Raw genomic sequence first — 12,582 nt, forward strand, 5'->3', positions numbered from 1 at the left:
GTACCTGCTGCCACAGCAGTGTTTAACAAGTGAGAAAAAACTCATAACTCATTTTTTGTCATTTCAGGGTGAGGGCATGCAAGTAAATCTCATTAATCATCTTTCTGACTGAGACTTAAAAACTTGAAAATACTACCCTCACACAAGGTTGATCAGATTATTTACCTAAACACCAGTTTTCTGTGTGTCAGTTTGTGGTAATTGATGAAGTAGACGAATTAAGACAAAGCCACAGGAGCGTATAATGATTTAGGACCCAGGTAAGTTTTGCTTTTGTGGTTTCAAACTTCCTTGAGGAACTTGAAATTTAGTTTTGGGAAAAATATTCAGTTGAGTGAGAGTATATACACAATTCACACTGGATGTATTTAAAAAAAATTATTTTATTTTTTTGTTTTATTAAAAATACATGACAGTACATCTTTATTCATGTAGACATTTCTGTTTTGGTTTTGCGCATCCAGCTCCCGAAATGTCCAAAATGTGTTGCTGCCTTATGGATGGATGGATGAATATATACATTAAAAAAAAATACTTTAAATAATGCAGGAAATTATATAAAAATGAAAGAATTACTGTAAAAAGAAACAAAAACAAATGCACATGTGTTTATGTAAATAATATGTAATATATTCACAATGACAAACACCCTGCAAAATCACAGTATTCAACAATCAGCTTGTTAAACTCATTCAACATCACAACGACACATCACACACATTAATTCTCTGAGCAATAAAAGACCAGACTTGATATAACTGAACATAATGTGCAGCCTTAGCCGAGTTATTTTTCCTTCAGACACAAACATGTATTTACACATGACACACAGTGCATACAAAGTACAACTATTTCTAATACAGTACATTTTCAATATCAAATTCCACAACAACACCTTAACCCTTTCAGCCGACTGAACAGATTAAGGTTCCTATATTCTTTGTCTTCATTTTCACCGTTGTGGAAACATTCAGGAAAAGGTGAAGCGATAGAAATGTTTCAGATGACTACGCTGGTGCTGCTATACGAGCCTCTATCCTAAGAGAGAAAAGAAGTGACACAGGTGGAGTTAGTTAAAGAGGGAGGGCTGACAACCTTTTATAAAGAATATACCCAAAAGTCCAAGTGCAAAGAGAGATGAAAGAAAGAAAGATCTACAGACCCTTTCAAGGTTTGTAAACAATGTGACGTTTTTTTTGAGGGGCGGGGCTTAACTGGAGGCAAAACATCTCAAATACAATAGCCGGTTAGCATATTTCAATGGACTGGCATGAATGAACGAAGAAAAGGCATATTTTAGAGAATATACTAATACACTCTCCCCAAGACCTTGAGTGTTATTTTACAAAGTTGACTGACGGGACTACATTCACTGACCCCTACACTCTCACTTACTGGATGGATGATTTGACCAAAGGAGGACACAGAGGGGACAAAGTTTGGTCTGTCTTGATCATGTAAAGCCCCTCTAGCAAAGATATTACAAGAAGTAAGTGGAACCACTGTTGAGGGTAACGTAGTAAATGCAACTTCAGCTGAAACACACAACTAACGTTGCGTTAGCCTGCGGTTAGCATTAGCATTAACATGTAACAAGAATCATCCAAATATTGATGATTGATGATTAACTTAACATAATTTCAGTCACAGTTAAGTCTAACCCATAACGTTTTCCTGGAACTAAATGATGCATTACATAATAATCACATCTGATATGAACTGTGTGTATCGTTGATTGTCTCACTCCAATCCTTATGTGTATGAGTAGTAGTGACTGATATGTGATAAAAGTTGGTGTTTTTGATTTTTCACTTTTGGCAAGACGACAATATCACAGTTGACAGAGCCAGTGTTTGCCTCAAGCTTCCCTCTGTTTTGCCTCCAGCTATCGTTGTGACGTCATAGTGAAAGGGCCATGAAAGGGTTTTGCCAGCTCTGTTGTGTTTAGACATAGTGAGATTAATCTTCTGGGGATCATTTCTCATACGGTAATTATACCGTAATTATCATACTTGTATGAGAATTCAGTCCTTTGAACAATGTATGATCAGTAATTATGAAAACCTCTTATTTGGACAATGAATGACACATTGCCAACTTTAATCGTTTCTAACAGCTGATTAATACCAGGTCAGTAGTTTATGACAGAAAACTGACTTTTGAAGGATTCACAGCTATTGTTGATCATATAAGTAATTCCCCATGGGATCAATTAAGTAATTCTGATTCTGATATAAACGCTGTAATGAAATAAATGTTAATATATAGTATATATATTTGTATAAATTAACTGCTATGGCACACACCTCCCAACACTTGCTGAGATTCATCTACAATTAAAAAAAAAGTTTGAATTTTAAATGCTTCATCATTTGGCCACATTAAAATATCTTACTTTGGATCAACCTGACTGCCATCTTTAGAGCCACAGCGCAAGCAGAGCTAAAAAGTCATGCAAGAAAGACTATAAAAGAAGCCACTATCTAGCTTATTGCAGTTTCATAGAGTGTGTTAGTCGAGTGTAGATCTTACAGAAAAGCGGTTGTAGTTCTCCCGGTTATCGATTGAGTAGTAGCTCGGGGGCTTCTCTGGCCAGTCCTTCCCTTTGCCTCCATTCCCTTTCCTGCTGTCCTCTTCGTCTGAGCTCCAGGACCCTTTGCGGTGTGGAGGAGGAGAGTAGCTCCTCTCCCTCCGAGCTCCTCGGCCGCGTAGCTCATCCATCAGGTCGTCGCGGCTTCGAGCGCGGGGCCTGGACCCACCTTCCCTCCTCCGGGACGAGCCTCTTCTGTCATTCCTTGAATCCCTGTGTGATGCTCTTCCCCGTCTGTTGTCCCAATCCGAGTCGTCGCTGTATTCGCGCAGGATCCCCCGTCTCGGAGAAGGGACATCTCTCTCTCTGTACCCCTGGCTGTACCCGCTCCGAGGGAGGAGGGGTCCCCCTGAGCGGCTGGTGCTCCCGCTTGACTGGCTTGACACCCTGGGGGCCCCCCTGCCTCCATCTCCACCACCGGGGTCTCTACGTGTGGAAAAACCGGTTCCCCGGTGGATAATAGGAGGCAGGGTGATCACCCTTCTCTCCACCCCTCTCACCCCCATCTCATCCAGAGCAGACAGCATACTAGGAGGCCCTGGTGTGTAGGGGACTGCTTGAGGAGGGGGCTGAGACTGATGATGAGGCTGAGGTTGATGCAGCAATGGGTGCATATTTTGGACAGTATGTGGAGCCATTTGAAGTGGCCCGGAGTCCAGCACCCTCACCTGGTTTTCCAGATAGTCCAACATCTGGTTGGTACCTTGAATGCTGCTTCGCACGCTGCTGTTGGCACGTTGGTAGTGGTGTTGGTGATGAGGAGGAGGAGGAGGAGGGGGCTGCTGCTGCTGCTGCTGCTGCTGGAAGGCCATGGGTGACAGCGGCATGGGAGCCATGGCAAAGTTTTCTTTGGTTGGATAGTCTCCGTATGAGCCTGGGAACAAAGTGAAACTGCTTTGTGAGAGAATCCAGAGACGGAATTAACGAAGCAACAACTGATTTTGTTGGTCATCTGGTTTGTTATCCAGTTTTTTGCACATTCATCAGTTACAGAGAGACATTAGTATTCATTTGGTCTTTGTTTTGGGCCAGCAGCAAGTAACTACCCACATGTGTCTGCATTTTCGTGCTGGAAAGGTTGTGTACAGCAAACAAAGCGAAGGGTGGAACTTCACACACCTGGAACGACTTTTACTGACTATAAAGAAAAATGTTGATAAGCTTCTAGTGTTCCTTTGGGATAATAAAAAGGAAAACTTCCTGGTGTTGTTCAAATATCAGGAAAATATGTGTATGTGTGCTAATTCTCTTAATATCAATATTCCATTGCCCTTTAATATGGTGCATTAACATATAAATGTGTTATTGCACCATCAGTGAAATCACAAAAACAGCTATTTGCTGTGTACCATATATATAAATGTCTCAGGTTTTTACTTCCTCCAGCTTCTGAGAGCAAACTCAAACATACGCCCTCAGAGGACTCAACAAAGCATCACGGATGAGCTCTATTGTGCCTTTGTGTCACTCACCTGAATAGAGTATGGGGACGCCCTGGGAGGAAGCATGGGAGCTAATGGGAGCGTAAATGGGTTGACCATTCATCCAAGGAGCCATGGCCTTCTGAGCCTCTTTTATCATTTTGTGCTGCATCACAGCTGAAAGCAGAGCAGAGAAAACAGTGGTTATGTTAAAGAATAATGTTGTAAATAAAGAAGCGCAGACACTAGTATCCAGTTCTGTTTTTCTCCAGGAGGGAAAGGAAGTCATGCTTCCTCTCCTTTTTTTTTAATCAGACTGTAGCTGACATTAAAGAAAAAAACTTTTCTTAACAGTTTGGGCCATTATCTTTTGTGTCACTTAGTCTTTCTTATTTCTCTTCTGTAATTATTAAGGATTTTGTGGTGTATAAAACAGCGCCCCTCTAAATGTTATGTGGCCAAAGAGTGATATTACACCGTTTTCTCCAAGGGAAGCCAAAAAGTCTAAATTGTATATTATATGTGAATTAGTCCTGTACATTTTTGTAAATTTTACTTCTAGCTTATTCTATAGAGGGTATAAACCCATTAACATTATTCCTGCAAGGGTTAATTCTTCCACAACCTATATTTTTGGTACAGTTTGCTGTTAATACTTGTGCACTTGTACCAGTTTTACCAGTTTCTGAACTGAACACTTTCACCAAACAAACAACCCAAAGGCGTCCCTCCTACCTTTTTCCGGGCAGCAGCATGTCCGAGGGCAACATGGGCAGCGCACATAGCAGCAACACTTCTGCGGGCAGCACTGGCAGCAGCATATACCGAAGAGCATGATGAGCAGGAGAGCCCCGAGGATGATGAGCAGGACTGTGAGCCAGTCTGGAACAGGACACACAAAAAGACGATGAAGGACATTTAAATTTTGCTAAGAAATAAGTGAATCAACCTCAACTAAGGGAAGCAACTTACGGTACACGATGAGCTTTACTTCACGATCTGAATCTCCTGTCGTGTCCCCGGCGGCATCAATGCTGCAGAAATACACGCCGTTGTCCCACCACATCACCTCATTGATGACCAGGTCAGCCTCTGTTGACAGAGGGCAGCACATGAGCATCAACAGGCAAATATTCTTCACGCAAAAATACGTTTAACAGAAGCACATTAAGATTTTTAGTAATAGAAAGACTTCTTTTGAGTCTTAAATGCAGCGGTGTCATTCTGACGGGTTCACACGTACTGTTCTGGATGGTGATTTTGCGTTCTCTGTAGTCTGCTCCCAGTATGGGTTCGTTGAGTCCTCTCTTCTGGATCACTGTGCGAACTATGCGCTGGCGGTCCGGGCAGTCGTTGGCGGGGTCCTGACCCAGCTGCAGAGCCGCCTGATAGGCTTCAGAAAAAAACAACAACAACAAAAAAAAACAAGTTAAATACACTGCATTTGTGTCGGTTTCTTTTTACTGCCCAGTTCATTATGTTCGTAGTTTTGTGTGCTGCTGATAAAAGGCTTGAACTAGGGGTGTAACGATTCATCCACTACATCGATGAATCGATTTATTTTCCTACGATCCAACTACATCGATCTGTGCTCGGCAAGTTGGCCTTGCGGACGACATACATCGATCTAATATCGATTTAAAAGGTAATCAATCGATTGTATCGATACTATGAAACAATGCATTGGATTAAGCACGTCAGAGGATCCGCTTAGAGTATTTACTAGAGAAACACTGTAAAACTGGCCAAACAAAATTTACAAATTAGTTTTATATACCGAAAACACCGTTATACAAATATGCGTTAGCTTCCGGCTAACATCAATGGCAAAATTAATGTGTATGCTAATGCTAACATTCGCCTTCATGTCTCCTCGCCTCCCTGCGATTTATTTTTGGCTAAAAGGTTACTGAATCGATTTTAAGTTACTGAATCGTTTTGGATCATATCGTTCTAAATTAACTAAAATCATCCTTGAAGTGTATCGGCAACCACGAATCGTGAATCGAATCGAATCGTTGTTAAAACGAATCATTGCACCCCTAGTTTCAACCAATGAAGAATGGCTTGACTCTAAAAATTTGCTTAAAGAAAATATAAATAAAACATTAGACTGAGTTTATTTCAAATATGTAAGTGAGAAAAATAAATGTTCATCAAGTAATAACAGAAAATGCAAATTTAAATAAGACTCTTATACAAGCATAGTTGTAGCAAATAATAAGCAAAATGCAAAATAAACATTTCTAACAAATTATAATTGAATTCATATACACAAAAAGGTGTGAGTGGAAGTAAAAAAAATTAAAATAATAATTTTACCCCTCTCCCTTAAATTATTAATTAATGATAATTTACTTCCTGTCTTCTCTACGTAAATACACACATTACGCACTATACATATGAGTACACATACAACACAGCAACACATTTGATGCTGCTCCTTCCAAGATGCTATTTGCTTATTGATATTAATATGATAATATATTTCCAGCTCTTTGGAAAAACATCAGCACAGAGAGCTTTGGCATATGTGGGAAATACCCTGTAATTCAAACAGACGACAGGTTGCTGTCACCAGGCTCAAACACACTACAATAATCTAATTTGAGATCTTAATCAGTCTGACTGATATGTTACGTCTCTGAATTCATTTTCAAACTGTGGCTTTGGAGTAAATATGCAGGAGTTTCTATTGACTTTATGGACAGAAAACAAAATGTGGATTTAAACTAATTCTCTTTCATTTTCATTTTAAACCACTGCTGTTTCTGAGTGATGCATGTTGCAACAAATATTCAACATATTCAGCATTTGCATACATGGCCTCCCTCTATATTTGCAAACACACAAAGTCTACTCAGAGTAAGAGCACGCATGCACTTCATTCCACTGCTTAGTTTAAATATTAGGAAAAGGATAAAAATCTCACCGACGGCTAGATAACAATACCGGTTGTGGATTTTTGTCACGTGAGCCCACAGAGCTATCTCAGTGACTGCTCAACCACACAACAGGCCTCATTGTGGAGGCTCAGAGCAGGAAAGGTACACATGTAATCAATTAATACAGATGATCACATTTAAAAAGGTACAATATACCAGAGAGCACCAGAAACATTTAGGAAATTAAGGATGACAAACAGTTTATTCACATGCCACTGGACTAAGAAGTGCCACAGAATTACTTGATCCTGATTAAAGCATTAATAAATAAATATATGATAAATTATGATAAAATACGATATAGTATCTACAGTATAATCATTCAAAACCAGCAACAGAGGAGGAAACTCCTGAGTGTTTTGTGAATATTTAGACAGGAAATGCTCGTAGATTCAGTTAAATATTAACAAATGTCTGTATTTCCTGAAGCTGAAAAAGTTTAAACATTAAAAAAACAAAACAAATGAATAAATCGTGGTGTAATGTCAAAGAATCAAAGCACTGATCTAACAAATCTCAAGCAGCTGGAGGCTACGCTGCTGCTTGACAAGCCTGATGTATAACTTTTAAAGCACAGTCAAAGTGTTCAGCCTGTATGAACTTCTCAGGCGCACCTCCTTTTTTTTTTTTTTTTTTTAATCCTTTGTTCAGCTGCACAATGGCACAATGTTTGCATGGACAATTGTGTTTGACAAACAATCTAAAGCCCCAGTCAGAACAGACTGGTTTGATCCTGAGACATTTTTAACTGGACTGAGAGAGGTAGCCTTAAAACCAACAGGAAAATATTAGCACCTAATAAACATGTTGATCCAACCGTTTCTCTCCATGTGGAAATATATTTTTTCTTCACGTGTTTTCACCACAAAGCCTGGACGGATGCAGGCAGCAGGTTTTTTTCTATTGCAATCAATTCAATGTTATGTCAATAAATTCCAGTTCTATACTTCTGACATTTTTAATCCTGCACAGCCAGCAGAACAAGTTTCCAAATGAGGCTCTGCTCTGATTTGATGATTTGGGGATTGTCATCATATCTCAGATCATTTCTCTCACCTGTGGTGTAGTACTCCAGCACCGGGTCTTTGCAGAAGGATTTGTACCTCCACGTGACCAGGACGTCCTGAGGGTTCGCTGAAGTCGAATAGTCACAGCGCAGGATCACGGAGGCGAACAGGGTCGTGCGCCTCTCCGCCTCCGGAACGATCACCTGGATGGACAGCAGCTCTGAAACAAGCGGGACAAACAGGTCGAAATGTGACGTGGGATAAAATGTGAAAGCAGCACGAAATTCTACCGTCAAGTTCTTCAGTTCAAACCAGATGTTTTCGTGCCTCCGCTTTGCTCTTTAACGCTGGATTGATAAGAATCTGACCAGACTGGTTGAGAGTTACTAGGAAAGTCTTTACCTGTGAACATTTTGCAGTTTATTATTATAACTACTAGCAGTTGTCATTCATAATTCATAATGTTGTGTTTAGGACAGATAAGCTGATGACAGGAAACCACGGTTAATAGCGAAAAGTCAGTTAATGTTTATACGTCGTCTTTGAAATAAGGAGATGATCATTTATTGTCTGATGTTTGAAAGTATTCATAAAGATCAGGGCTGCAATCAACAGTAGGTTTATTAGTTTCTTTAGACACAGATTAATTAAATATATGAATTACTATAAAACAAAAAGTGAAAATGTCTGAGTTTGAGCTTTCGTCTTTAACCAGTCGAGGGTTTTGTGCCTTTTCCACATGTGTTTACAAGCCTCCGTTTAAAGCCTTCCACGCAAATATCAATAAACCACATTTAATGTCTTACATTAAAGAAGGCATTTGTACCATTAAATGTGTAAACATAACCTATTTAACTTATTCAACTTTACACTACATATCTTGAAAAAACAAAACCAGATTTTTGTTTGTTTTGAACTTGAACGTATTTCCTCTGGTGACAAAGTTTTACAGGACAATCATGTCAGGGTTTGAACATGCATCAATCAAATACTTTTATTATTATTTTATTATCACACCGCACGCTTGTATGATGGAAGTCTCTTTAGTTTTTTGTGGATCATTAGCTTGTTTCACGTGTCAACAAATGCAGACAAAGGTGAAAATGATTGTTGTTGTGTCTCTATAGCCCTCTGCGTGTTTACTGTGAATAAAACTGGGCTGGATTATAGTGGAAAACAGCTAAATCTAGATTAGTAGATGAAAGCAGATGTGGAGATCCCAATGTTTAAACGTTTCCTTAGAAATTTTATAGATATATAAACTACCCTTCTAAAACGTAGCCTACTAAACAGATTTTTTTCATAAATAATGTGGCATGAAACCTCAGATTTCTTTAGTTTAAGGTGTATTTTTCTGTAAATGTGTGGTTTAAATGTTGCACATTGTCTAGTAAAATCATTAGTATTAGTGGTGCGGTCACGTGACCACGGTCGGCCTTGCCTTGTTTACACCTGTCGATAATTAACCTGTGGACATCACGATTAGTTTCGACTGTTTGCTCAAATGCTCCTCTCTGCATTACTCAACACACACGTGTAACATTTTATACTATGCATTGTGTATAAACCTCGAGCAGAAACTTGCTTTAAAACATTTCACAGCCTCACCTGTTGGCAGGTGAACCAGCAGAAGCGCCATCAGTATCATATTTCCCATCTCGTCGCTTTGTATTTTTCCGTTTAAGCTTTCTTTGTTTCTTTTTATCCTGTAGGCGATTGAAAATCCGCTGAAAGTCCAGAATATTTGTAGTAAACCGTAATGTGTGCGCAGCTCCGCATAATAACTCGTCTTTTCGCCTAAAACAACAACATCTCGGGCTCGTCGTCCTCGGTGTATTCACGGCCGTACCGAGAAGGAGGAACAACTTTCCCGTGGAAGAGAGTCCGAGTCAGACAGAGGCGGATTCATCCCCCCTCCCCCACCATCCAGCTTCAGGTGACATCATTAGCCCCGCCCCCTACCACAGGTGCAACAGGGAGGACGTAAAAGAAGAGCAGGAAGAACACAGTGTACCATAATAAACCATTTAATTATCATTCGCTCACAATATAATATTATCCAGCAAATATGTACATGTCTAAATTTGAGAATTAATGTGCAGAAACTTAGAAAATATCAAGTATTTTGATTAATTCTTTGATTTATTTATTATACAGTTTGTAACAGCAATATATATATATTCATATAACCCCGTTTAGAAAAATACCTGTATGCAGTGTGTCTCATCTATTTGTTGTGGAAATGTTAGGACCTTTTACAGATGGGTCGGTGCCAAAACTATAATTAACAACTATCTAATACTTTCCATCAATACTCTCAGAATATGATGTCCTCAGATCTTTAATACAATTATTGGTCTATTTTGCGCAACAGTCCAAAACTCAAATATACTCACATATTCACAACTGAAACTTGTAAATCTATTTGTGTTTGTGTTTGCAGTGACTGATTATCCCAGTTTTCAACATAAATGTTTTTTGCTAAATGACCATTAAATTGACTATCCTGGTATCATCACATTCACAACCCATCGCTGTGAGACATCGATTACAAATTGTAATGATATTACAAATATTTCCCTGAAAGTTTGCAGGTTACGTTATTTAAATTTTACTTTTAGTAACAGTTGAGCAGTATAGATGCTCTACTACTGTTGAATTACTAGGTTTTAGGAACACATAAAAACACATTAAATGTCTTGGTGTAGTAGTGGATGAAAATATAATTTGGAAATCTCATATAAAACTTGTTTTTATTGTTCCTTAATATCATCATATTTAAGTTACTGTGCAGAGATTTGGTACAATACGTATATATATGTACTCTACAACCACTTTCAGTACTACAGATAAGAGCCATAAGGATAATTCAGCACAAAGGGTGCAAAGAACACACAAACTATTTATTCATAAAATCAGAAATATTGAAATTCACCGACCTGGTTCACTTTCAAACAGCACAAATTATGTATAAATCAAAAAAAGAACTCTTTTTTTTTTCAGGTGTCCTATATGTGGAGTGAAAATATGGAACAGACTGACAGGAAAATTAAAGCAGTGTCCAAGTTTAACAAGTTTAAGCTGCAGTACAAACGCATGGTGTTCACCAGATGTAGGGAAGAAGGAGGGTCTGAGTTTGTCTAAATTTACATATTTATGAGCATGTGGAAATAACATGTTAGGTTAAAAACTGTTCAAGTGTTCAAAAGGTCAATTATACAATCAATAGACAAAAATATTATGTAGTAGCAAAACTTTCAGGCAGTTTTAATAGCTGAGTCGCTGTAATTTAAATCATGTGACAGAGTAACAGTAAAGAAACAGAGACCTTGATTAGCAAATGTTTAGGTCTGTGCATCTCAGTGAGTTTCAGTGAAGTGAATAATCTGAATGGACACAGAGAGAAGGAGGGAAGCTCGCCTCCAGCGACCGTTTTCCTTCGTTGGTTTCTTTATATCAAACAGCCCGAGATCAAAGTTCACTCTCGGGATGAATCACGCTGAACGAGTATCGGAGCTCTTTGTGCGGGGATGTTTACGTCTCTTATCGAGGACGCCGACCCCAGCGAGCCTCACCGTGACACAAACAAAACGAGCCCTGTCTGAGCTGGACTCAAGAGCTGCTCTCAGCTCACTGAAGTGTGCTTGAAAACCTGTGAAAAATGCTGCACTTTACCATCACATCTGTTTGTGGGTCCGCTCTGCACCGCACACAGCAGCTCCTCAGGTCCTTCTTTGTCGGTGTGTGGTGAGAAAATGCGGCTCCTTTCACTTTGTAATTCAAAATGTTGTTGAATGTTTTTATTTCTTTCACTATTTAATCTAAATTTACTCTGTCGTGAAGAAACAGTCACCAAACCGCAACCAGAGAACAACAAATGTTTGCAAAAAGACCAAGGAAATGCCACAAAAAGAAGCAAAATGGCATCAAATATCAGCACAACACACAGAAATGAGTTTATATAAGCAGTGTAAAGCTGCACACATGCGTCAGGTGAATGCTAGAGGTGTGTTATTGTGTGTAGTTCTGTTGTAAGTAAAGCTCGGCGTTTATTTAGCTGTGTATGTTTGATAAGAAACGATAAAAAGTGCAGCTTTCTCCAAGGTACACACGCATTATCACACAAACAATACAAATTCAGTATTTTATATCACAGTTAATACAACTTCACAGTAACAAATGAATTCGAGTCAACATGAAGATATCAGCTCCAGGCGAAATTAAATATTTGAATTTGAATACAGAATTGAATATTTGTGTTATTTATTTATTACCAACACTACCTCTGCAATAACATGTAAATATATAATCCCTGTTTACATCTGATAAAAGCTTGATCTACACAAACCCTGCATTTTATAGAATGTGGGGAAAATAATCCTGCGAAACAAACATATATTTAATTTTAAGATTTCTTTACAAGAATCATCAACTGTTCGTTGCATTTAAGTCTTTTGGATTTCAAAACAGCACAACACAACGTATCGATGTCTCTGTGCAGTCAAATGTGTAACGTGTACGACACACACCGACCTCAGTTGATTCAAATAAACTCACCCGAAAAATCTTTCAAAAAAAAAAAAAAAATGGAAGAAACTGGAATAACAACAACAGAGGCT

The 12,582-nt window shown here is 38.9% G+C and overlaps 1 protein-coding gene across 2 annotated transcripts; it reads right to left on the reverse strand.

Annotated features, from left to right (window-relative positions):
- Nucleotides 1-363: 363 nt before the first annotated feature.
- LOC125017822 (immunoglobulin-like domain-containing receptor 1) lies at nt 364-9,863 on the reverse strand. Of its 2 annotated transcripts, XR_007113888.1 has the most exons (9): nt 9,572-9,863; nt 8,013-8,183; nt 5,255-5,404; nt 4,984-5,103; nt 4,747-4,893; nt 4,063-4,188; nt 2,533-3,464; nt 935-1,038; nt 364-894 (listed from the first exon to the last, which is right to left on the reverse strand). XR_007113888.1 is itself a non-coding variant. In XM_047601335.1 (8 exons), the coding sequence occupies exons 1-8, from the start codon at nt 9,618-9,620 to the stop codon at nt 1,000-1,002; spliced, it is 1,734 nt and encodes a 577-aa protein (XP_047457291.1). In that variant the 5' UTR covers nt 9,621-9,863; the 3' UTR covers nt 364-999. The 2 variants fall into 2 exon arrangements, 1 of the variants encoding a protein (XP_047457291.1); XM_047601335.1 differs by having other exon boundaries at nt 364-1,038.
- Nucleotides 9,864-12,582: the final 2,719 nt, after the last annotated feature.

The sequence above is a fragment of the Mugil cephalus genome, chromosome 12, assembly GCF_022458985.1.
Source record: "Mugil cephalus isolate CIBA_MC_2020 chromosome 12, CIBA_Mcephalus_1.1, whole genome shotgun sequence".
NCBI classification, from domain to species: domain Eukaryota; kingdom Metazoa; phylum Chordata; class Actinopteri; order Mugiliformes; family Mugilidae; genus Mugil; species Mugil cephalus.